Raw genomic sequence first — 22,546 nt, 5'->3', positions numbered from 1 at the left:
CCATCGTAATATACGAAGCAAAGCCACCTTGCTCCTTCGCTTAGTAATATTCCCAGCTATTGATGCTGCTAGGATCTCGTATGCCCATACCTAAATAAGATTTAACATATATTAAGAACACTAGTAATGTTAAATCAAATAACACGATTATTATGTTAAGCAAATTTACCTAGAATGCTTGTGAAAATCCATGCAAAGAGTACTTCACGACATAATTTTTATTTCCTTTCACCTTCATCTTGTATAAACTAACGTTATCATTCAATGCAGTCTTTAGGGCATCGAGTGTCCTCTCCCAAATAATGGTACCCCAGTCTAGACTGTTGTAATACTCTATGTTCTGAACGTCCTTAAATCGTTTAAGTTCCACTACACTTTTCTGCTTGTTCTTTTCCATCATTATAACCTCCATGTAGTACACTAAGGTGATCTTCACGACGTCCCCATCATCTTCGAACTCCAACTCCTTGTATCTTTCTTTTGGTAGACTAATATGTAATGTGTCGTTCGTCACTCGATTACCAAAATACTTGATTGCAAGTTCATTGAGGTCTCCTCATTCTGATCAACTCATGTAAGGGATCGCCATAAACCAGTCATCAACAAAAAATCATCCTTAAAAAATGTGATGACCTTTCCGCCAACAGAGAATCTCATCGAGTCAGCTCTCGTGCTCTTCACTTCTCTCAACAACATATGGTAGATAATTGGGTTGTTGAATACCATGTCAATGTCTACAAATCGCCCAAAAATTGTTCTCTTGAACATCTCTAACTGTCGTGGGGTAAGCTTCTCCTTCATAGTCTTGTTTGCATTAGCAATGTAGGCCAAGCTCGTTATTTGACTGGGAAATCGATCGACTACAGGTACTCTGAAATGTGTTGACATCTTAAATCACTCCTACATGAAATAAAGATTCAATAAGCAATTCCTTTAGAAAAAAATTGTAAACACAACATTCTGTTTAAGTCTTGCTAGAATCACTCTCACAAGACATTGTCTCGCTAGTCTTGCTCTCTCTGGTGTCACTCTCTCTAGTATCACTCTCGGCGATTTTACTCTCACTTATCTCGCTCACATCCTCTCTTTTTACTCATCTTCAACCTCAGAAAACATCGAGAAAAAAAAAGCAAAAAAAGCCATAGGTTCTCAGTATTTCTAATCCCCAGAACGACCCACCCTTTCCTCATTACTGATCAGTTTAAGACATAATTTGCATAGATTAAAATCACTTACTGATCAGATTCGATTCGTCGGTGGCAGTGGAAGATTTTGCAAGTCCAAATGATGGATTTCAAATGCAGCGAGACCGTCTGGAGCTTGTGAGCGATACGAAGGCGTTACCTTTGAAGAGTTTTTAGTTTTGGTTGGTTTTTTCAGTAAAAGAGTAAGTAGACAAAGAGGTGAGGGCATTTACGTAATCTGGTATGATGATGATGTCAATAGAGGGTCAATGGGTCATCCGTATAAATTTTTCGATAAAAAACGAGTATACCCGATTAAAATATTAAAACCAAACCAAATCGTGAACCGAAGTTAAAAGTCTTGTATGATGACGCCCATCCTCCCAAGAGCCCATATCCGTAAAGAAGATTGACAATGACGTAAATATCTGCTTCCTTCAAACACAAATTATACAAAATTACAAATATTGCCCACTCCTCTCTTTAAAATGATTCTTCTGCGACAACAAGAAAAGCGAGAAGAAGAAGAAGAAAATCCAAGCTTTTGCCTGCTTCTCTCTCTCTCTTTGCTCTGTGAATCATCTGCCATTTGTCCATACTCAATTCTCTTGCTTCTGGTAATCACTTCATTTCATCCCTCAACAACTCTATGTTGCTCCGTTTTCTTGAATTTATCCTCCAACATCATGTTTTTCTACTTTTTCTTCTGAATAATCTATCCGAACCGAATTAATCTAATTCCAAGTGACTTTTTCGCCATAAATTGTGGTCGTGGATGTTCGTTTTCTGCTGTGTTTGACTTAAGCTATGGTGATTGAAGTTCAATTTTGAGAATCCTTGCGCTGTTTTTCTTCTCTTAATCCTCAATTTGTCATGATATAGAGTTTCTGTCAAACCATTCTTCTGCTCATGCTTTGCTCGCGGTTTGTCCATGGAAATCGTTTCTCTCTCTCACCATGGTTTTTCGCTTCCTCTTCTTCGCTCTGGTACTTTCTGTTTCTTTGTTTTCTCGTCTTTTGATGTCCTTACAATTTTAAGTGTTCGTAATTGATACAATTCTATTGGATCAATTGTTTAGGTTACCAAGAACTTGGGCTTTTCAGCGCTTCATCTTCTCTGCCGGTAGGCATTTTAGTCAATTTATTTATCACTTTTGTTTCATTGTACTTGTTTGTTTTCTGTATATTTGTTGGAAAGTCTGCACTCTGTTGAGCTTATGATAGAGATAAGAAAATATTCATGGAGCTGGCCTTATATGTGTCTCAACATCCTAATCATAAATCAAGTAGGGATCTGTTCTCTCGTATGCTTATTGTGGCTAACCCAATGCAAGATAAAAAATAATGAATGTCTAAACCATAAAGGACCAAAAATCATTATCTAAATATGTTCTTCGTTGGATCTGCTAGCATTGGAGCCAAACATTTGGGAATATTTTGTGCTTGCAAGTTCTAAATTGGGTTTAATGTTATCGAATTGCTTTATGAAATGAAGTGCTATCTGGGTTTTAGCACAATTATTAATAGGACACAGACTTCATTAAGGAAGGAGAGATAAAAGAGTGGGGAAATGAGGAATCTCCAATCAAATCCAAGTGGATTTTTTAAAAAAATCAGAATTTGTATTAAATAAATGAACTTCCACTGTTAAAAAAAATTCGCTTTACCATCTCATTACTTTATTTCCTCTATGAGGGAAAAAGTTCATAATTACAAAACTCTTTTGGCGGAGAATACCACGTTGAAGAGAAAAAAAACTGTCCCAAAAGTCCTTAAAACGACCAGAATCTCCTTGAAAGGTTCTGTGTTTATTTTTTAGCCTCAACTTCCAAATAATTTTGTAGAGCCTTAAAGATGTTCACAAAGAAATTGAAGGGGGGTTGAATGGTTGTCTTAGGGAAGCACTAGCAAATGTTGAAAGAGATTTCTACAACTCTTAACTGCATAAGAGCAATGGAAAGAAAGATGGTGTTGGTCTTCTATAGCCAGTGTTTTCAAAGCGCAAGGTGCTCTCTAAGGCGACAAATCTTCTAATTGTCTTGAGGCGAGAGGCGACAAAAAAGCATTGCCCGCACTTAATAAAATACTAAATAAATATTATATATAACTGTTTTATAGGTAACTACTACTACTACTAATAATAATTATTATTATGATTATAAAACTTAATTTTAAAAACATAAACATTTAAATAAACTGTCTTATATTTAAATAAAATGAGAGGAAAAGTAATTATATAACAGAAAAGAAATTTGCATTTATTTTGTAATGGTAAAGAGACGGTATTGCAGCCTAACTAATAATTAAACAAAAGATTCAAACATGCCAGCTGTTAGCCATTGGAGAAGATACAGCTAGCAATTAAATTTACTACAAGAAAAATACTGTCATCTGTCAAGACTTATGACTGCATGCAACATGTAACTTTAATGCATATAACTTCACTTTTTATTCTTCTGTCACTTCGATTTCTTATTCTTGTCAAACTACTTTTCTTTTACTTCCCATCAAACTCTTCTTCTTCTTCTACTTCATATCATTCTTCTTCTCTGTTCTTCTTATCTTTTTGTTCTTCTCTTCTTCGTCTTCTTCTTCTTAAAGCTTTTAGACTCTTCTTATTCTTCATTTTTGTATTATTATTTCCTCCCAACTCTTCTATTTCTGATGTTAGAACTCAAAAGGGTTCTTTTCTTTTTTAAAATAAAAGACATACAAACACTTTATTAAGAATAATCGCCTAGATGAATAGGTGCTTGCCTCCATTTGAGGCAATGGTGCAAAAAGGCATAAGTTGGCGCATCTGTTGAAGGCACTCGCCTTGTATACTTTCAAGGTGTTGTGGTCTATCCTTGCCTCGCCTCTCACCATAGGCGAGTGCCTGAGCTCGCCTCAACACCACTAGTCTCCGACCATATCACCCTTCACCACCGACAATGGACACGAACGATCGGGTTGCTCTTCTTCTCTGATTTCTCCATCTTCGACTCCTCATTTTTTTTCTCTTTTTCTTCTCTACTATTGCTCATTGCCTGCCTCTTTTTTTCTTTTTGTTTCTATTGGTCGCATCTCTTCTATCGTTGGTGCCCATTTTCTCTTAACAAAACTTGCTGGAACAAGCACCACTCCTTCTTCATCAACGCCTTTCAACGTTCAGGAAGATCCTTCCACAAATAAACATTCCACTAGAAGCTCACTAGGAATTTTAGGTTCAACTCCAGCGACGATCGTTTCTTGTTTGTTTGACCTTTTCTTTGCCAATTCTTCTTTCTCTGCTTCGATATCTGCTAATCTTCTCGCTTCTCTTTCTTTATCTCTGTCTGCACATCCTTGCTGGTAATCCTTCAATGTTTGTTGCATTGATTCTAGGATCTCTAACATCTTTTTAAGTCTATCACATCTTGCATCCAAATCCATTGCATTTATAAAATGCTCTGAAATCAATTTGTTAGGTATCCAAATTTGCAAACAGTAAAATACCCAACAAGACAATTCCCAAGAAACGAAGCAAGGCACTAGAATGATTTATTTATATACTTCAAGGGAAAATTACAATGGAAATCAGTAATAAGAACATAAGGAAGATAACAAATAAAACTGTGACAAATTAGCACTTTCAAGAGGGCTAGAAATATGTTAAGACCCCACGTCCTAACTCCGACCTGCTTCATAGACACACTCCAAGAAGTAGACAAGTTGAAAGGAAGAAGAATGAAATGTAGACAAACTTGAAAACTCGTTAGCTTCTATAAACCAAGGAACAATATGAAATCACAAAACATCAACCTCCTTATAACAAAACAGAACAACCATTACAAATAGAATATGAATCACAAAACTAGGAACCCAGTGAGAATTCGAGAGAGCTGGGGAATCTCTCCATAGAAGCTTTCTTCCTTATTTTTCTTCACACCCCCTTTGGTTTCCGGATGCCCTATTTAATCAGTTGATGGTGGTCCCCGGTCTCAACCAAAATCCTTTCCCACTATTCCTCCTGAAACCGAATCTTCACCTCCCACTTCTTTTGTAACCGTTTCTTCTCGCCCATTTCCTTTTTTGCCCTTTCTTTTATAAGTGTAGATTATCGGGGGGTTTTACAATACCGCTCCTCTCGAAATACACCTTGTCCTCAAGGTGGAATGTAGGAAATTGTTGTTTCATAGCTGGTGCGGACTCCCAAGTAGCTTCACTTTCAGGCATATTCTTCCACTTTACCAACCATTCTTGAATAGCTAGCTCCCCATTCCACCTTATTCCTAACACCAATTCAGGACTAACTTGTAATTCGAATTCTTCCGACAGTATAGGAGGAAGGTGTTGTACCCGCTGCACTTGACCGAGCTTCTTCTTGAGCTGGGACACATGGAATACATTGTGGATGGTTGCTTCTGGTGGTAGGTTCAGTCGGTAGGCGACTTCCCCGATCTTTTCTGATATTTGGTAGGGCCCATAGAACCTTGGGGACAGTTTTTCACTTCTTTTTCTAGCCAAAGATCGCTGCTGATAAGGCCTCAATTTAAGAAATACTTCATCCCCCACTTCAAACTGCAGTTCCCTTCTATGAAGATCAACGTTCTTTTTCATCCTATTATGTGCTATCACCAAGTTTTCTTTAAGAGCGTTCAAGGCCAAGTCTCTATCTTTCAGTTGTCTTTCCACAATGCCGTTTGTTGATTTTTTGTCCCTATAATACACTAGTGGCGGGGGAGGACGACCATAAACTGCTTGAAATGGCGTGGTTCGAATAGAGATATGAAAGGTAGTATTGTACCACAATTCAGCCTAGGCCAACCACTTATTCCATCGTGAGGGTTGTTCATTGCAAAAACATCTCAAGTACGTCTCAAGGCATCGGTTGACTCTTTCGGTTTGTCCATTCGTTTGGGGATGGAAAGAGGTGCTTCTTTTCAGTTGAGTTCCCAAGGTGGTGAACATTTCCCTCCAAAAGTGGTTGGTGCATTGGTGAGACCAAACGGCATCACTAGAAATTCATAGTGGCCTTCGTGAGTGTGGAAAGCTGTATTCTCGATGTCTCCTTCTCTCATTCTGATTTGGTAATATCCAGACTTGAGGTCGAGCTTGGAAAATACTGCCGCTCCATGTAATTCATCGAGAAGTTCTTCTATAATTGGTATTGGAAACTTATCGGCAATGGTGACTTGGTTAAGCTTTCGGTAATCAAAGCAGAAACGCCATCCCTCGTCCTTCTTTTTAACTAACAATACTGGACTAGAGTAAGGGCTTCTGCTGGGGCGTATAAATCCGGCTTGCATCATCTCCTCTCCTGCACCAGCTTTTCTATTTCTTCTTTCTACGTGTGGCCATACTTGTATGGACGAACATTAATCGGATCCTGACCTTCTTTGATAGTGATCTGATGGTCGACTGCCCATTTAGGGGGAAGTGTCGCTGGCATTGCAAATACATCTTGATTCTGTTCTAAGAGTGTCGAGATCATCACTGGTAGTTGAGTTGGCACTTTGGCTTCATTCTCTTGCTCTGCCTCTTCTTCGTTCTCAATCTCCAAATGTTTGGAAATCAACTAAGAACCCCAGATCATCTTCCTCCCATTGTTTACTCAGGGTCTTGAAGGACACTTTTGCCTTTGTGAGAGAAGGATCTCCTCGTAAGGTATGCGTGAGTCCCCTGACCAAAAATCCATGGTTGACGAAGGCCAGTGGATGCTCATGAAACCGGTGGTGCATAACCACGACATCCCCAACACCACATTCATCCGTCCAAGCTCCATTGCCAAGAAATCCGCCCTCACCTTCAACCCTGGTAATCTAAGCTCTACGTCTTTACATACCCCCTTGCCTTCAATTTCGCTTCCATTGCCAATTATCACCCCAAATTTCGTCTGGTGTTCCAAAGGAATTTCGAGTTCCCTCACCAAGTCACCGTATTCTGATGGATGAAGTTGTGTGTCGCTCCCGAGTCAATGAGTGCCAACACTTCCCTTCCCCTTATCTCTCCTTTAAGTTTCATAGTCCCCTTTGCCGAGAACCTGAGTAAGGATTTCAGCACGAGCTCGGCCTTCTCCATAACTTCTACGTTTTTCAATTCTAGTTTCTCTTCCGCTTCTTCAACTTCTTCCACTACCGGATCTTTTTCCTCGTTGGCTATGAAGAGCATTAGTTGCCTGTTCTCCCTTACCTTACAACGGTGCCCGGGCGCGTACTTCTCATTACATCAGAAGCAAAGGCCTTATCGAGACGTTCTCTGAACTCTAAATCTGACAGCCTCTTCAGGGGAGCCTCTTTCTTCATAGGGAAATGCTTGACCGGTATCGATACTTGTTTCATAGGCAAGGCCTCGTGTCCCTTTATTTGGGCTTTTTCTGAGTACTCCTTCTTCCCTTGTTGGGCCTCTCTTTTGCTAAGCCCACCTGCCTCAAGATTCCTCCGTGCTAGTTTCAGGGCCAAATTCCTGTCGTTCACCAGTTGGGCTTCGCGCATACACTCATCCAATGTTTTGGGGTTACGACTGATTACCTCTGCTTGCAACGCCGACTCCAGTCCATTCATGAAGGCATCCATCAGCACGTTTTCAGATAATTCCGGCAAGGGCACCGAATACGTGACATATTTCTTTACATACTTCGGATACGATCTGTCTTGCTTGATTTTGAGCAGCCGAGCGCCCAGACTCCTTTCTCCCACGGTTCGATAATGCTCGAAGAGTCTCTTCTTCAGTTCTTCCCAAATAGTTATGGCCTTCCAATTGTTATTCCATCGGAACCAATCTACCTCGTCGGGGGCGAAAATGATCATGGCCACCTTGACTTTCTCGGCATTTGATAGTTCGTGTATTTCAAAGTAGTGCTCAACGCGGTACACCCAGTACTCCGGATTCTCCCCTGTGAAAAGAGGTATTTCTAAACGTTTGTACTTACCTTTATCCATGTTTCCAGCTCCTGCCGTGTGGGATGATTCCGCTTCGTCCATCGTTCCTTTAGCTTTGAGAGTACTTCCCTCAGTAGTCACTGTTTCCTCCTTCCTCCTAGCGGAGTTGCTTTCCCTGACTTCCTCCATTAGCTTCTCGATGTTCTTACATAATCCGCTCAGTAATTCCCTCAACCCGGCCATCTCCTTCCCATTCGTCTCCAACCTCTCTTCCATTTGTTTTTTAGTCCTTGCTCAAGTCTTCCCTAGGATTGCGGCTCTGATACCACTTGTTAAGACCCCACGTCCTAACTCTGACCTGCTTCACAGACACACTCCAAGAAATAGACAAGTTGAAAGGAAGAAGAATGAAAGGTAGACAAACTTGAAAACTCGTTAGCTTCTATAGACCAAGGAACAATATGAAATCACAAAACATCAACCTCCTCAGAGCAAAACAGAACAACCATTACAAATAGAACATGAATCACAAAACTAGAAACCCAGCGGGAATTCGAGAGAGCTGGGGAATCTCTCCATAGAAGCTTTCTTCCTTATTTTTCTTCACACCCCCTTTGGTTTCCGGATGCCCTATTTAATCAGCTGATGGTGGTCCGCGGTCTCAACCGAAATCCTCTCCCACTATTCCTCTTGAAACCGAATCTTCACCTCCCACTTCTTTCGTAACCGTTTCTTCTCACCCATTTCCTTTTTTGCCCTTTCTCTTATAAGTATAGATTATCGGGGGTTTTACAAAATCCTGTCCCAAATTCCCAATTAGGAAATCCCACCAAAATTCTCTACACCCTTTTCCTCAACCAACTCCTACTATTTATAACCAAAAACTTTAACAACCTTCCTATCATATTACTAATATACACTTTTTAATAACCATACTAATTACCCAAAATATTCCTAACTAGGAGTCTTACAAATTAGTTTCCTTGATTGATTAGGATTAGGATTAGTTTCTTTATTAGGATTAAGATTGATATCTTTGATTGACTAGAATTAGGGTTAATTTGCTTTCCTTGTCTTCTTGTATTTATAACTTTTGATTGATAAGACTTTGATTTTATTTTTGGAGGGAGTTCTCTTATCTTAGATTACATCATTTATCCTTTCTTGCCTTTATCCTTTTCCATACTTGTAAGAGATCTTTCTCCTACATAAGACCTAAATTGCACATATTCAATAAGAGAAAATAATTTTATTCTCTCAAATTTAAACTTTCATTACAAAAAATGAGAGAATGCACAAGGGCATACAAAAAACAAGCCCACAGGCAAAAGACCCAACCTCATTGATACCTTCTTATGCATCCATTCCTTGAAACTCACTAAAATGGAGCTGCAACTTGGCTCTTGAAACAAGTTCGTGTTTTGTGGTAAGTTCCTCCTGCATAAGCTTTTCAAGGAACGTGGTTGTCTCAATGTCACATAGGTAAGGGTATTTAGAAACTTCTTCCTTTGGGTCTTTGCCCAAGACTGGTTAATTTATTGCCATAAAATTCAAAAAGGCTTGCAAACTTTGTTTTAATTCCCAGCTGGTGGCAATGGCATTGTGCCAAAAAGGTATAACTGTTGAGGTTGGTGGACCTAGGAAGCATAAGTAATTTGAGATTGTATAAACTTGTTGGCTAAACTTGATGCCCTTCGATACAGGTTTATTATGAGCAGGTATAGTCCACATTCTTTTGGGTGGTTGGTAATTGTACACGCCCTCGTGCGCGTGATAGAAGTCCCAACTCTTTCCCACCCAGAAAAATTAACTCATCCTCGAGTTAGACAGGCAATTGGAACTCATCTGGCACAAAGTAAGGAAAAAGATCAGCTACATTGAAAGTATTGCTGATAGTCATTGTTGTAGGAAGATCTACACGATAGGCATTGTTGCCAAATTTTTCCAGAATAGGAAATGGCCCAAACTTCTTATTGGAAAGTTTTAAAAAAGATGTAGCAGGAAGTTGTACACCATCAAGGTCACCAGGTTGAAAAGTAACATGGCGACGATGGGTATCAGCTTGAATCTTATACTTTGCATTGGCAGCGGTCAGATTATACTTTTCCTGTGAACATCCGAGTTTATGGGTTTATCGCGCCGAGCACTACTTCGAGATTCATGAATTATTCGATTCGGAGAAGATCAAGGTGGCCGTAATATCATTCTCCCTAGAAGTAGTTGATTGGTTTTGTTGGACTCATCAACGACAGTCGATTCGATCTTGGGTAGCTCTAGTCCAGTGGATGTATGGGAGGTTTCAGCCTTCTCAAGAGGGAACGCTTATCTCTCGATTGTTGCAGATCAAACAACAAGATACCCAGTACACCAGCACTTTCTAGAGGGTTGGAAATCCTCTCCCTAGAAGCAAAGCTTGATCATAAAATGCATGTCGTTCCCTTTTGCCCTAAACCTCTCTTAAACCCCTCAATCTTCGAGGTCCCCTCCAAGCCTCGACGGACGTCTCTCTCGTGGTCCCCATCAGCCCAACTAACTCCATCACCTCCATTGGTATTTTCTTCCACAATTTCCTTTCTACCCTTTCGTTTGTATGTATGAATAATTGGAGGCCTTATAGACTTTAGCCCCAGCTAATTGATCTAAAAGTTTGGATATTCTTGGAATAGGAAATCTATATTTAACAGTGATCCGACTAATAGCTCGACTATCAATACATAAGTGCCAAGTGTCATCCGTTTTAGGTGCTAGAATAGCTGGAACCACACTCGGGCTTAAACTTGGTTGAATATGTTGTTTTTTCAACAACTCCTGGATTATATCATGGAGAGCTTGATGCTCAATTGGACTCATTTTATAGTGAGGTAAATGTGGGAAAGAAGCCCCTGGTATCAAGTTTATGTTATGGTGAATGTCTCGGTAGGGAGGAAGATTATCAAGAATTTTAGTGAGGGAGGGAAATTCCTCTAATAACCGAAGAACCATGCTGTCTACAGAGATTGAAAGCAACAACATAGCTAAGGTAAACTTAGATGAGTTGCTCAAAGGATTTTTATTAGTTAGAAGGGAAAGTAATTGGCCTTTTTGCTTTCCTTCTTTAGTTAAAGCTTCATTACTAGATTTGGCCGTGGCTGGTAACAACATCACTTTCTTCCCCATGCAGTCAAACTAATAAGTGTTATCATAACCTTTATGAGTGGTCTGGTACGCATTTATATCTAGAATGTCACAAATTATTTTCTCTAGTGACTTCCTATTGATAAAGGTACCATGCAGATTTTATTTACTAGAACCTCACCCCCATTCCTTATCCAACCACTTTAAAAGAATTTGGGTGAGCGTCTGTTTTTAGTTTTAGAGCCTGAACCAGCTTTTTAGACACCATGTTTTCGCGACTGTCACTGTCCACAATGACATTGCACACTTTTCCATTTATTTTGTATCAAGTTTGAAATAGGGAATGTCTTTGGGGTTGTGTATCGGTGGTAGGAAAGCAAGATCCTTTGATCCACACAAGATAGTTCTTCCCCATCATCCGGGTTTGAATATTCAACATCTTCACTGTCATCTTGTTTTTCCTCAACTTCTTCATTGCTTTCTTGAATTGTAAAATTTCATCTTTAAGGGCAATCATTTGATAGATGACCAACTTGTCCACACCTAAAACATTTACCAAGATTAGATCTATTATAAGAATTAGATGATTTATTGGTCAAAGTACTTGTACTCCCTTTTTGGTCATTGTCAAATCTGGAAATAGTTTCCTTATTCTTTGCAGTTGAAGTGCTTGCTCCTATCTGATTTTTAGACACATTAAAAGGTGTTTTCTTTGATTGAATTGGGGATTTATCCCGATTGTTCCTTTTTCCCATTTCACTATTTTTGTTTCTAATTATCATCCTCTTCAATTGTAGTTGCTACCAAAACAGCTTCTGAAAGACAAGTCATTGGCTGAAGATGAACCATTTCTCTTATATCTTGACGTAATCCATAAACGAATCGAGCTATTTGTTGATTCTCACTTTCAACTAAATTGTTTCAACCATTTAGACGTTGGAATTCTTCCATGTACTCCTCGATAGTTATATTGTCCTGTGTACAGTGTTGAAATTGGCTCTAAAGGAGCCTCATGATTAATGGGGAGGAATCTTTTCTTCATCATCCGAAGCATCTTCAACTATGAATAGGCCATTTGCGATATAATCTCATATGTTTTTGAAGTTGATCCACCATGTCGATGCTCAACTTTTCAATTTGAATGATACTAATTTTCCTTTTTTGTTTTCTGAGTTCCCATATAATTGAAAAACTCTCCACATCTTTCACCCGATCAAGGAAAGTTTTGATATTCATCCTTCAATTATAAGTTGGGATGTTGATCTTCATCTTGTAATATGGTTCTTGTCTCCAAGGTGGTCCCCGGAACCAATCTTGATTTGGATCTTGTTCATCATATCTGTAGTTTTGGAACCTTGGAAGCTGTCCTTGCTAAGGCTGTTGGAATCTTGGAGGATAATCTTGAGTATGGTAATCCTCATCTTCTGAAGAATCCAAATCATAACCTAACAGGTTTTGAGGAATTGCCATTACTTTTTGAAAGTGTGTTGGCACATGATTATGAATGTGTTGCATTGGGTAAGTTCCTCTATTCTGATCTCTTGGGGGTGTTCTTGGGAGGAAGATTTTGATAGGATTGGTATTAGAGGAATATCAGGGGTATATTAGTAATTAGTTTGGGAGTTTTTTAGGGAAATTGGTTATAAATAGAGGGGAGGGGAATGGAGAAGATAGTTATTATTGTAGTGAGTGAATTAGGGCTTGAGTGTTATCTCAAGTTTCAGAGGGTCCAAGTTCCTCGAATTACTTGGTTTATCTTGTATTTTGGTTACCAATTATATCTCAATATATTTGGGTTCTATCAATTGGCATCAGAGTTGTTTGGTTCTGGCCATGGAGGTAGATGAAGATGCACACATGGAGTTCATGAAGTTTCTGTATGAGGAAATGAAAGAATTATGAGATATGCTGAAGAGCATAGCCGTTCCGGTAGCAAAGGCGGTGGTCCAAGAAGAAACAAAGAAGAAAAACAGGGTGGAAGTTAATTCTGTGCAAAAGTTACAGAATCTGTTGTCGTGAAAGAGAAAAATGTTGCAATCCATGGGGGAGAAAAAGAAAAGAAGCTTCGAAATCATCTTGTGAAGAATACTGGGAAGGAAAACAAGAATCCAGAGTCTTATCTGTCAAAGAAGTGAGGAGAGAGTCGATCAAATAGAGAGAGAGAAATAAGAGCGGATTGAAGGGAAGAAATCACGTTGAGAAGTAGAAAACAAGCTAGTGGAGACGTCGACAGAAGATTCCTGACGAGGCGAGGAAGGGGGGACAGACCAGCAATCGTGAAGCTCGAGGGAGATTGTTTGATCATAAAGAAAATGGAATTAAAAGGAGTAAAGCACCTGAGAGAGGCAAGTGCTTTCGAAGAACACGAGCAAGGAAGATGAGGAAGATTTAGTGGATACGGCGGCGCAAGCTTCGCGAAAGGATAAATGATAGTAGCGTGTGTTCAAGGAAGGGCTGGTACACAAAAGTATAAAAAATAGTGAGACAAGTGGATGCCAAAGACCATTAACGGCGAATAGTTGCCAGCATAAGCAAGTTTGGGTGGAGATGAGGACTTGGGGAAGTGTAGATTTCGTAAAGATGGAGGGAAGAGATTCCTTACCCATGTGAAGTGTCGGTATGTGGGGCCTTGGTCATGGAAAAAAAATCCAGCTTAATTTTGGGTTGGAATCGGCTGGATTTAGTGGGCTGGTTTTTCATTTCAAAGGCCTCACATGGGTTGAGAGAATTTTGGAAGAAAGTGGGTTATCTGGGCAGGCTGATGGGCTTCAGTCACTTGGGTGGTTGGCAGACTGTTTAATGGGCTTGATTTTTATCAAATTGAGGCCCATTTGTTTACAAATGAAAAAATGTGGCTATAGTAAATTGGTTTTTGGGCTGGTATTTTATATATATATATATATACACTGTACCCCATTTTGGGTTTTGTTTCTTGAGGACAAGGTGTGTTTTAGGGGTTGGTAATGATAGGATTGGTATTAGAGGAATATGAGGGGTATATTAGTAATTAGTTAGGGAGTTTGTTAGGGAAGTTGGTTATAAATAGAGGGGAGGGGAATGGAGAAGATAGGCAATGTTGTAGTGAGTGAATTAGGGCTTGAGTGTTGTCTCAAGATTGGGAGGGTCCAAGTTCTTCGAATTACTTGGTTTATCTTGTATTTTGGTTACCAATGCTTATTCCTTCTTGCCTTCTCTTCTAATCAATCCCTTGCATCTTTCAATATATTTGGGTTCTATCCGATTTTCTAGCTGTCCCAAGGGCTGAATACGTTGCCTTCTGTCTTCTTGGGTTTCTTGAATATTGCCAAACTTTTCTTGCTCATGCTCTGGCTTTAGACATCCTACTAATCTCTCGGAGTAAGATTTTCAATGGCTAGATGCATGTCTGCTATTGTTGCTACTTGCTTGAACTCTGCCATATTTTCATTGATAATTCCTACTGCATTCTCTAGTTGCATTAGACCGCGGTTGACAGAACATGGGGATGCAGCACTCTGATGCCAAAATGGACCAAATCTTGGAGAAGTTTCGATCAAAATGATATATCAAACAAGCCCTCTTTAAATAGACCCGAAGAGGAAGGGAAACAAACTAAACTAAAGAAAACAAGTCCTCCTTAAATAGGACCCAAAGAGGAAGGGAAACAAACTAAACTAAAGAAAACTTACAATCATAGAAGCTTACATGGTAAAAATAATAACTTCAAAGAAAACTAACAAAATACAAAAACCCGCTTAACCAAACGGTAAACTCCACAAATACCCCTACATCACTTCTCACAAACACAGCCACCCCTTGCTCTCTCCCCCCCTCCCCAATTCTGCTCTCCCTTTGCGGCTGCTGTCGAAGTTGCTGATGTTGGTCACTCCTCTCCTGCTGTGGCTGTCGAAGTTTTTTTTATCTCCTTCCCTTTGTTGCATTGCCCGCTCAGTCGCTTCTTCTGATCAATGTTGCCGACACTGACCACCTCTCCCCAACACCATTGTCGATTTGAAAGGTTTGGGTTTTTCGATGTGTCTGTGCATGTCCATCACTTGTCCAAAATATAAAAATTAAAAATAAGAAGGTACATGGATTTTCGAGTGTTGGACAATGTTGCTGATATCCTCATTTTTAGAGCTTCTTCAACTTTTTGGTCGTCTTTGAAAGACCTTGAAAGATAGGAAGGTAGTAAATTGGAATGCTAGAAAAAACCCGCATTTGAATGGGTTGGTTATCCCTCTTTTATTGAACAAAATATTCTTCCACTTGCATAGTTTTTTTAAGAGACTCTCTCTGTTATTGCTTTCCAAAGATCAAGGTTGCTTTCTTATATATATATTTTTTATAAAAAGATCAAGGTTGCTTGCAGTTCCTTTCAAGTGGCTTTTATCCATGCACCCTTCCCTTTGGGATAAACTTGTGAAATCAACGATCTGTTAGGAACCAACGCCTACAAACAGAATTTACCAACAAGTACTCCAATAACAGAGCAATGCTCTGGTAAATTTATTTATGAACTTCAAGGGAAGATTACAAGATGAAGATGAACAATAACATCAGTAAGGAAAACAAGGAAATCGGGAAATAATACCCTAGCCACCAGCACTTTCAGAGGGCTGGAACCTCTCCCTTAAGCAACCTGCTCACCAAAAAATCCCCCCTCCACCTACGGGAATAAACCCTTCTTAAACCCCTCCCCTCACTGGTCCCCACATCTAACTAACAGCAAAGATTTCATGTATCAATCCCTCTTTTCCTCTAATCCCTTTCTTACCCCTACGTTTATAAGTATTTATAATTGGGGGCCTTACACAATCAACCAAAAGGCATAAGTTGGTGTGATAAATTTGATTATATCAATACTACAACACTTCCATTCACTTGTGAGCTTGAAAATTTATAGAAGATCCAACTTGTGGAATTCAATATTGGGAGAAAATGACATTTTTTTGAAGAGGTATTGTAATTAAAGCGTGGGATGGGGGAATTGAACCTCAAACCATGAGGTTGATACTATGAACATTATGCCAGTTGAGCTACGCTCTTGTTGGCTTAGGAGAAAATGACATTGTACATGGATTTGAACATAAGACTTGTTTTGATACCATGTTAAATGACTAATCAACCCAAAAGTTTAAATTAATGGGTTATGTTTTATTTTATTATATTAATACTTCAACACAACTTGTACTCACTCAATACTCCATGTTCGAGGGAGAGGTTGATTGTAGAAGCATGGTAAGGGGGCATTTGCGCAATGAGGTCACAAGAATGGGATGGAGAAGAGAAAGGGGGAAGGAGCTATGCTCCATCGTGGTGTTTTTCACCATTACTAATTTATTTGTTTTATTGGAGTGTTAATTACCATTTTATTTGCAGATGAATATGTCTAGAGGTCTTCAGTACAGTTCCTCTCTACATCAAGCATATTTGGGAAATGGTGGTAAGTTATTTCTCGCTCAAAAATTTTATTCTAGTTAATTTCTTCTAACTTAGTATAACCTTTTTTTTTTTTTTTTTGAGTAATCAATAGTTTCCACTGCCTTTTTGATTATGATATCTTTTTGCAGCATTTAGCTGGCATAGACCAACAAAATCTTATAACCTATGATATTGTAAAATGATTCACGCTTCATTGTTTTATCTCCAAGTATAATGGTTTTTCATCCTAGGCTAGGTACACCAGAAGAGAATATGAAACAAAATTTTTGCACAGAGTTAAGTGAAATGTGTTAGACCTTGTGCAATTGTTCATGGCTAAGTCTTGCTTGATAATTTACTATTCAATGATCAAGGTTATCAGAAGATGACATGTTGATAAACAAACGGGAGCACAATTTATTTTATTCTTATTTGCAATTTTTATATGATTTATTTTGATCACCGGCTAAATCTACCACCATACAAGATATTCTATACTTTTCGACTTTGTCATCAGGATATCACCGGGTTTTAACACATTCTTGATATATTTGAATCATAACTCATTGGCATGAATTTCCCTTTTAAGGCAATGGCCACTTCGTTTGCCTCAGCTGCAGAAGCATGTTATTTTGACACATATTAAATGAAATGCTATATAAATCTTGTTCTTCGGAGAATGTGTTGAAATCTGATGTTACGGGGGTGGTAAACAATATGTTTTCATTGAGTTAGCTTTAGCTAAGGCTTTGATGTTTCTCTTCATCTACAGCTCAACAGTATTGCTTCTCAGCCATCATCAGAAAACGTGTTGGTGTCTCTTGGTGTTATCTTACTCCAAACGAGAATCTATACAACCCTTGGGACAACAACCTGTTTAGTGGAAAAAGAAACCCTCGGTACATTATTGCTAGGTCTGAACTTGCAAAAATGGGAACTCATGAAGCTGGTTATCCATTATCAGGTTTCCTCTCGGATGAATTTTGTTTCTTGTCCTGTTGCCTTTTCTTTTGACCTCTTATCTTATATGTCTAATTCCAATTTTGTTTTGTTTCTTTTTAACTACCTAAAGTGCAGGAGTACCATTGAGCTCTAAAGTCAGAGGAACGTTCTTTTATGCTACTACTGGAATCACTGCTATTTTTCTCTTTATGCTTATGCTGGTGGCACATCCATTTGTGTTATTGACGGATAGATACCGCAGAAGTATTCATTATTCAATTGCCAAAATGTGGGCAAGTTTGACTATTGCTCCATTTTTTAGGATCAAATATGAAGGGTTGGAGAATTTGCCCTCTCCTAATTCTCCTGCTGTGTTTGTTTCAAACCATCAGAGCTTTCTAGACATATATACACTTCTTACCCTTGGCAGAAGCTTTAAGTTCATTAGCAAGACTGCAATATTTCTCTTTCCCATTATTGGTTGGGCTATGTTTATGATGGGTGTCATTCCTTTGAAGCGTATGGATAGCAGAAGCCAGTTGGTACTTTCTTTGTTTATCTGTTTGGATTTTGCCCCCTTGTATTAGTTAGAAGACAAATTTCGAAAATTTGTGGAGCTTTTTCTCGTGGTTAAGAATGATGTTGTTGGGTTATTATTTCAAAGTTTGTTAATTTTTTTTAATGAAGGACTGTCTGAAGCGGTGCATGGAGCTTATAAGGAAGGGTGCATCTGTATTTTTCTTTCCAGAGGGAACACGTAGTAAAGATGGAAAATTAGGCGCTTTCAAGGTAAGTGAACATTGTATTTCAAACCATTGCGTTGCGGGACAATATTGTTGATTTTTGGTCATGAAATCTATACATTTTTTCACAAACTTAGATTCCGTTTGGGGTTGTTGTAACTTTTAAAATAATTGCTGGCAATTGTGCTCTTTGTAAAATTCATTTTAATATGAAGTGTATTATTGTTTGGTAAATTTCAACTTTATACTTAACAAGTTGGTTACATGTGTTTGGTAAATAAATACTAAATTATCGTATTTTAGATATAATAACCAAAATGGACTTAATATTATTATTTTTATATAATTATTTTATAATTTTTTTAAAATAGATATATAAAATAAAATTTAATTTTATTCGATAAATTTAAAAATCGAATTTTATTAAATATTGTATATGCTTTTAGGAGAATATAAAAGCTAGTAAATAACATATTTTAAAAATGGCATGAAATAAACGTGTGATTTAAAAGTGATTTTAGTGGATTTAATCATAATTTGTTTTACCAAACAAAAAAAAGGTTAAGATTTTGTTATAATCACTTCACTTTCTCCCAAAATCAATCCTGAATGCAGCTTAGTGAGGCTTACTCGAGTTTGAAATATTGATTCCATGCATAACACTAAAGTTAGATAATTGAAAAATAAACGGTTCCATTGTTTTAATTATCTTCTTGTTCTGCAGTTCTTTATTTCATTATTTGTTTGGGTTTCTTTGCAGTTTTCTGGTAAGGTTGCTTTTTGTTAACCAATTTGCTTTCACCATACTTAAATCTTTAGTAAGCTTGTTTTATCTCTGAAATTAAATAAAGTGCATTGGGGGAGATTGTATTATGATTGACTAGAAAGCGTAAAATACCTATTCATGTCTTTTTGAATGTATCTGCTCATGTCTTTTAGAAAGGAGCATTCAGTGTTGCAGCAAAGACCAAAGTGCCAGTCGTACCCATTACACTTGTCGGAACAGGTAGCATTATGCCAGCAGGATTTGAAGGCATCTTGAATAAGGGATCTGTGAAAGTCGTTATCCATAAGTCTATGGTCGGAAGTGATCCAGAAGCATTGTGCAATCAAGCTAGGAGTGTAATTGCAGATGCATTGAGTAAGCATGCCGATTGCTGAGGTTTTCCAGTGAGTGATTTTCGATCCGATGTGGAATATCTATTGTGTTGACAAGGTAACAATCTCTCTCTGCGATTTCATTTAATTACTTTGCTTCAGTTTTTGCTTATCATTTCATCCACTTTAATGTGTTTCTTTTAGTTGGTTTGTGGGCTGGTTTTAGTATGTTCTTTTTCTTTGGACACAAGATGAAAGGGGGAGTAGTGGCATTCTTGAAGGCAAAATTAAAAATAAAGGGAAGTTACAAATAATAAATATGTATAATAATAAGATTGTAATAATAAGTAGAAGCCGAAAGAGAAACCTCAACGTTGTAATAATAAGATTCTTAACCTAATGAGATCTCTTACCTTATGCTGTAAATCTTTGGACCTGTTTGGTAGGCAATCTGAAAATAAAAATTTGAAAATAAGGAATTTAATGAAAATAGAGTTGTATTTCATGTTTTCAGATATGTGTTTGGTAGTAGACTTATAAATTAAATTCCAATTTAAACAAATTTTTAAATGGGATTGAAAATATATTTAGTTTCCCACTAAGTACTAGGTTGAATATAAACCATTACTAATTAATTTCTGAACTTTTTTTATGTTAAAATTTTTGTATAATTATTATTTTATAATATCATATAATATATAGAATATATTAAATATTTTAAATTTAATAAAAATAATTGAGTTTATAACATGAAATAGTGTACTTGTTATTGTTTTCTCATTTTTAATATAATTATGCATTTTAAAATTTTGAATTCAAAATCTAGATACACCGCAAACATAAAAAAGTTGTTTTTAAGAATTTGCACAGTTTGGATCACAAAACCTGCAAATAGTTTTCAAAAATTGAATTCAGACGGTCAATTAAACACATATTAACTGAACTGAGTGAATCTGAAAACATAAAATAGAATTTGAATTGTCTACCAAACATGTTCTTTATTTTTTAACTTAATTACTTAAGGCCTCATTAGAGAAAATTAGAACAAAAATAAATAAAAAGAGAAATTGTGAAATGTGAATACAATTTCTAAAGGTGTGCTAATGTATAAATTATTTTGGAATTGGAATCAGAATGAAGACGATTGTTATGGACGTTGTTTAAGAATATTGAGACTGAGAATCAAATTTAAGTTGACGTGGGTTCAAAAAAATAAGTGGAGAGAAAAATGGTTGTGGGATGGGGAAAAATGGAATGAGAATGATATTGAACGCCTTTTATGTAATGACATTCCTAAAACAAAAAATTGGAACTACAGTGACTCAGTGAATCAAGAATTCAGATTATGGAAGAAGAATGAGCCCTATAAAGTACAGATATTTTAAATTGTATAGAGAATCATATCAAATACATATATGATATGTGTCTGTACATGATTTGAAGTATCCGAATTTATTTTATTTTTTATTTTTTTAATGTCAGATAGGCGTGTCTCCTTCTAGATACATAAAGAGAACATGCTCGTCTTTTTTTTATTTTCCAAATTGATGGGTTTTAAATGTCCTAACCTAAGTCCACTATATTCCATCAATCTAGCAGCCCAAAAGAAAATAAATAAAAGATTTCATAATATTTTTCTCATCTCTTCAATTTCGTACTTCAGCTTTGATCTCACACTTTTTTTCCCCATTTCTTCGAACTTCAAATTTCAACTTCGAAATTCATCTTCATTTTGTTTCTGTACTTCAACTATTTCGCTTTTAGACTTCAATATTAAGTTGTTAAATTGGCATGTCGTGTTTTTTTGTTGGATTACATTTAGCAATATTAAATTTACATGTATAAAGAAAATATATAAAAATATATAAAGTGACATATCTTCATGTATCCATATCTTAATTTTTTTAGAAATTGGCATATTATTGTATCTTATCACATATGTATCCAATTATATCCATATCGCATATTTATATCCATGTTTGTGCTTCATAGAGTGAGACAAAAGCTGATTTATATCATCCCTAGCTATGTTGCATGTAGTACACGTCGTGGAGGGTTGAGGTCGAAGGGGAACATTCTTTGTACTTGATCAGTCAAAGATTATTGCTCTTCCCAAAATTTGAGGGGAACTACTACTTCCATTTTGTAGATAATTTTGTCAAAAAAAATAAAAATAAAAAAGCTTTCAACTTTTCGTCTGAAATTGGAATTTTGGAATGTGGTTTAGTGTAACTAAATGAGGTGTACAATGGCTTCTGCAGATGTACCAACTTCATTTGATTTGCAAAAAGTTTAAGAGGTAATTTCCAATAACAAAGGACAATCTTCTTTGCTTAGAATCTGGTTTATGTGAGCCAGAAGGGGAGTGACTTATTAAAGTTTTTATCTACATGCTTCACAATCATTCGGTTTTCTTTCTTTTGCATATTTCTCCTAGTCGTTAGGCATATGGTTTCTACATGTTTCTGAAGTTTAAATTTTCAAACGAATGTGTAAAGCCTCTTGAATTTTGTTTGTAACTTGATAACATGAACTGCTATTAGTTTCAAATTGTTATACCATGTTCATCTTGGATTTTGTTTTCCCTTCAACTGATCATTTGTGTCAGTTTGCGATAGTTAGATGATTGGAATAAATTCTCCAAGTGTATAGGAAATATTAAGCAAGGGATGTCAACTTAATTTTTGTCTATGGGTATTAGTTCGAGTTAGAGATTAGTTTTTCTTTTTCCCCACCTAAGTTGGGTGAAAAGAAGTTCTGTCTTTTGCTATGTGTGCAAATTAAAGAAGATTTTTTTTTTCCTGATTGGAAGTTCAAATTTCAAGCCAATTGTGTTTCTAGAAAAATTATCTGTCAAGTGAAGTAAATTGGTAATTGGTAAAAGGCCACTTGCACACAAATTAAGTCCATAGTCCAACAATTTAAAGTTTATAAAAATGGCAAAATTAACCAATTTATCCCAATTGAGATACTCAAATGACCAAAATGTTCCTAACATTTAAAATGTGATTGCATTGATAATTGTTGTTTGGTTACTATTTGATACTAGCTGCTATTTAATTGATACTAATTACTAATCATATTGATTATCCAATTATTATTTGATTATTATCAGATAATTGATATTGATTGGATTACTATCTGATACTAATTGTCAATAATATTGATTGCTATCTGTTTTTTGTACGATTACTATCTAATACCGGTTATCAACGACGTCA

General features: G+C 37.0%; 1 protein-coding gene across 2 annotated transcripts; it reads left to right on the top strand.

The window, feature by feature from the left end:
* The first annotated feature begins 1,650 nt into the window (after nucleotides 1-1,650).
* LOC120073745 (1-acyl-sn-glycerol-3-phosphate acyltransferase BAT2, chloroplastic-like) lies at nucleotides 1,651-21,916 on the top strand. 2 transcript variants are annotated; one of them, XM_039026567.2, is made up of 9 exons: nucleotides 1,651-1,801; nucleotides 2,067-2,170; nucleotides 2,263-2,306; nucleotides 16,501-16,564; nucleotides 17,315-17,506; nucleotides 17,620-18,026; nucleotides 18,172-18,273; nucleotides 19,167-19,443; nucleotides 21,587-21,916. In XM_039026567.2, the coding sequence occupies exons 2-8, from the start codon at nucleotides 2,116-2,118 to the stop codon at nucleotides 19,386-19,388; spliced, it is 1,086 nt and encodes a 361-aa protein (XP_038882495.1). In that variant the 5' UTR covers nucleotides 1,651-1,801; nucleotides 2,067-2,115; the 3' UTR covers nucleotides 19,389-19,443; nucleotides 21,587-21,916. The 2 variants fall into 2 exon arrangements, with proteins under 2 accessions (XP_038882495.1, XP_038882497.1); XM_039026569.2 differs by having other exon boundaries at nucleotides 1,654-1,801; nucleotides 21,351-21,661.
* Nucleotides 21,917-22,546: the final 630 nt, after the last annotated feature.

Source organism: Benincasa hispida, chromosome 3 (genome assembly GCF_027475165.1).
Source record: "Benincasa hispida cultivar pf3 chromosome 3, pf3_genome.v1.1, whole genome shotgun sequence".
NCBI classification, from domain to species: domain Eukaryota; kingdom Viridiplantae; phylum Streptophyta; class Magnoliopsida; order Cucurbitales; family Cucurbitaceae; genus Benincasa; species Benincasa hispida.
This window is presented reverse-complemented; position numbering and strand designations above follow the sequence as displayed.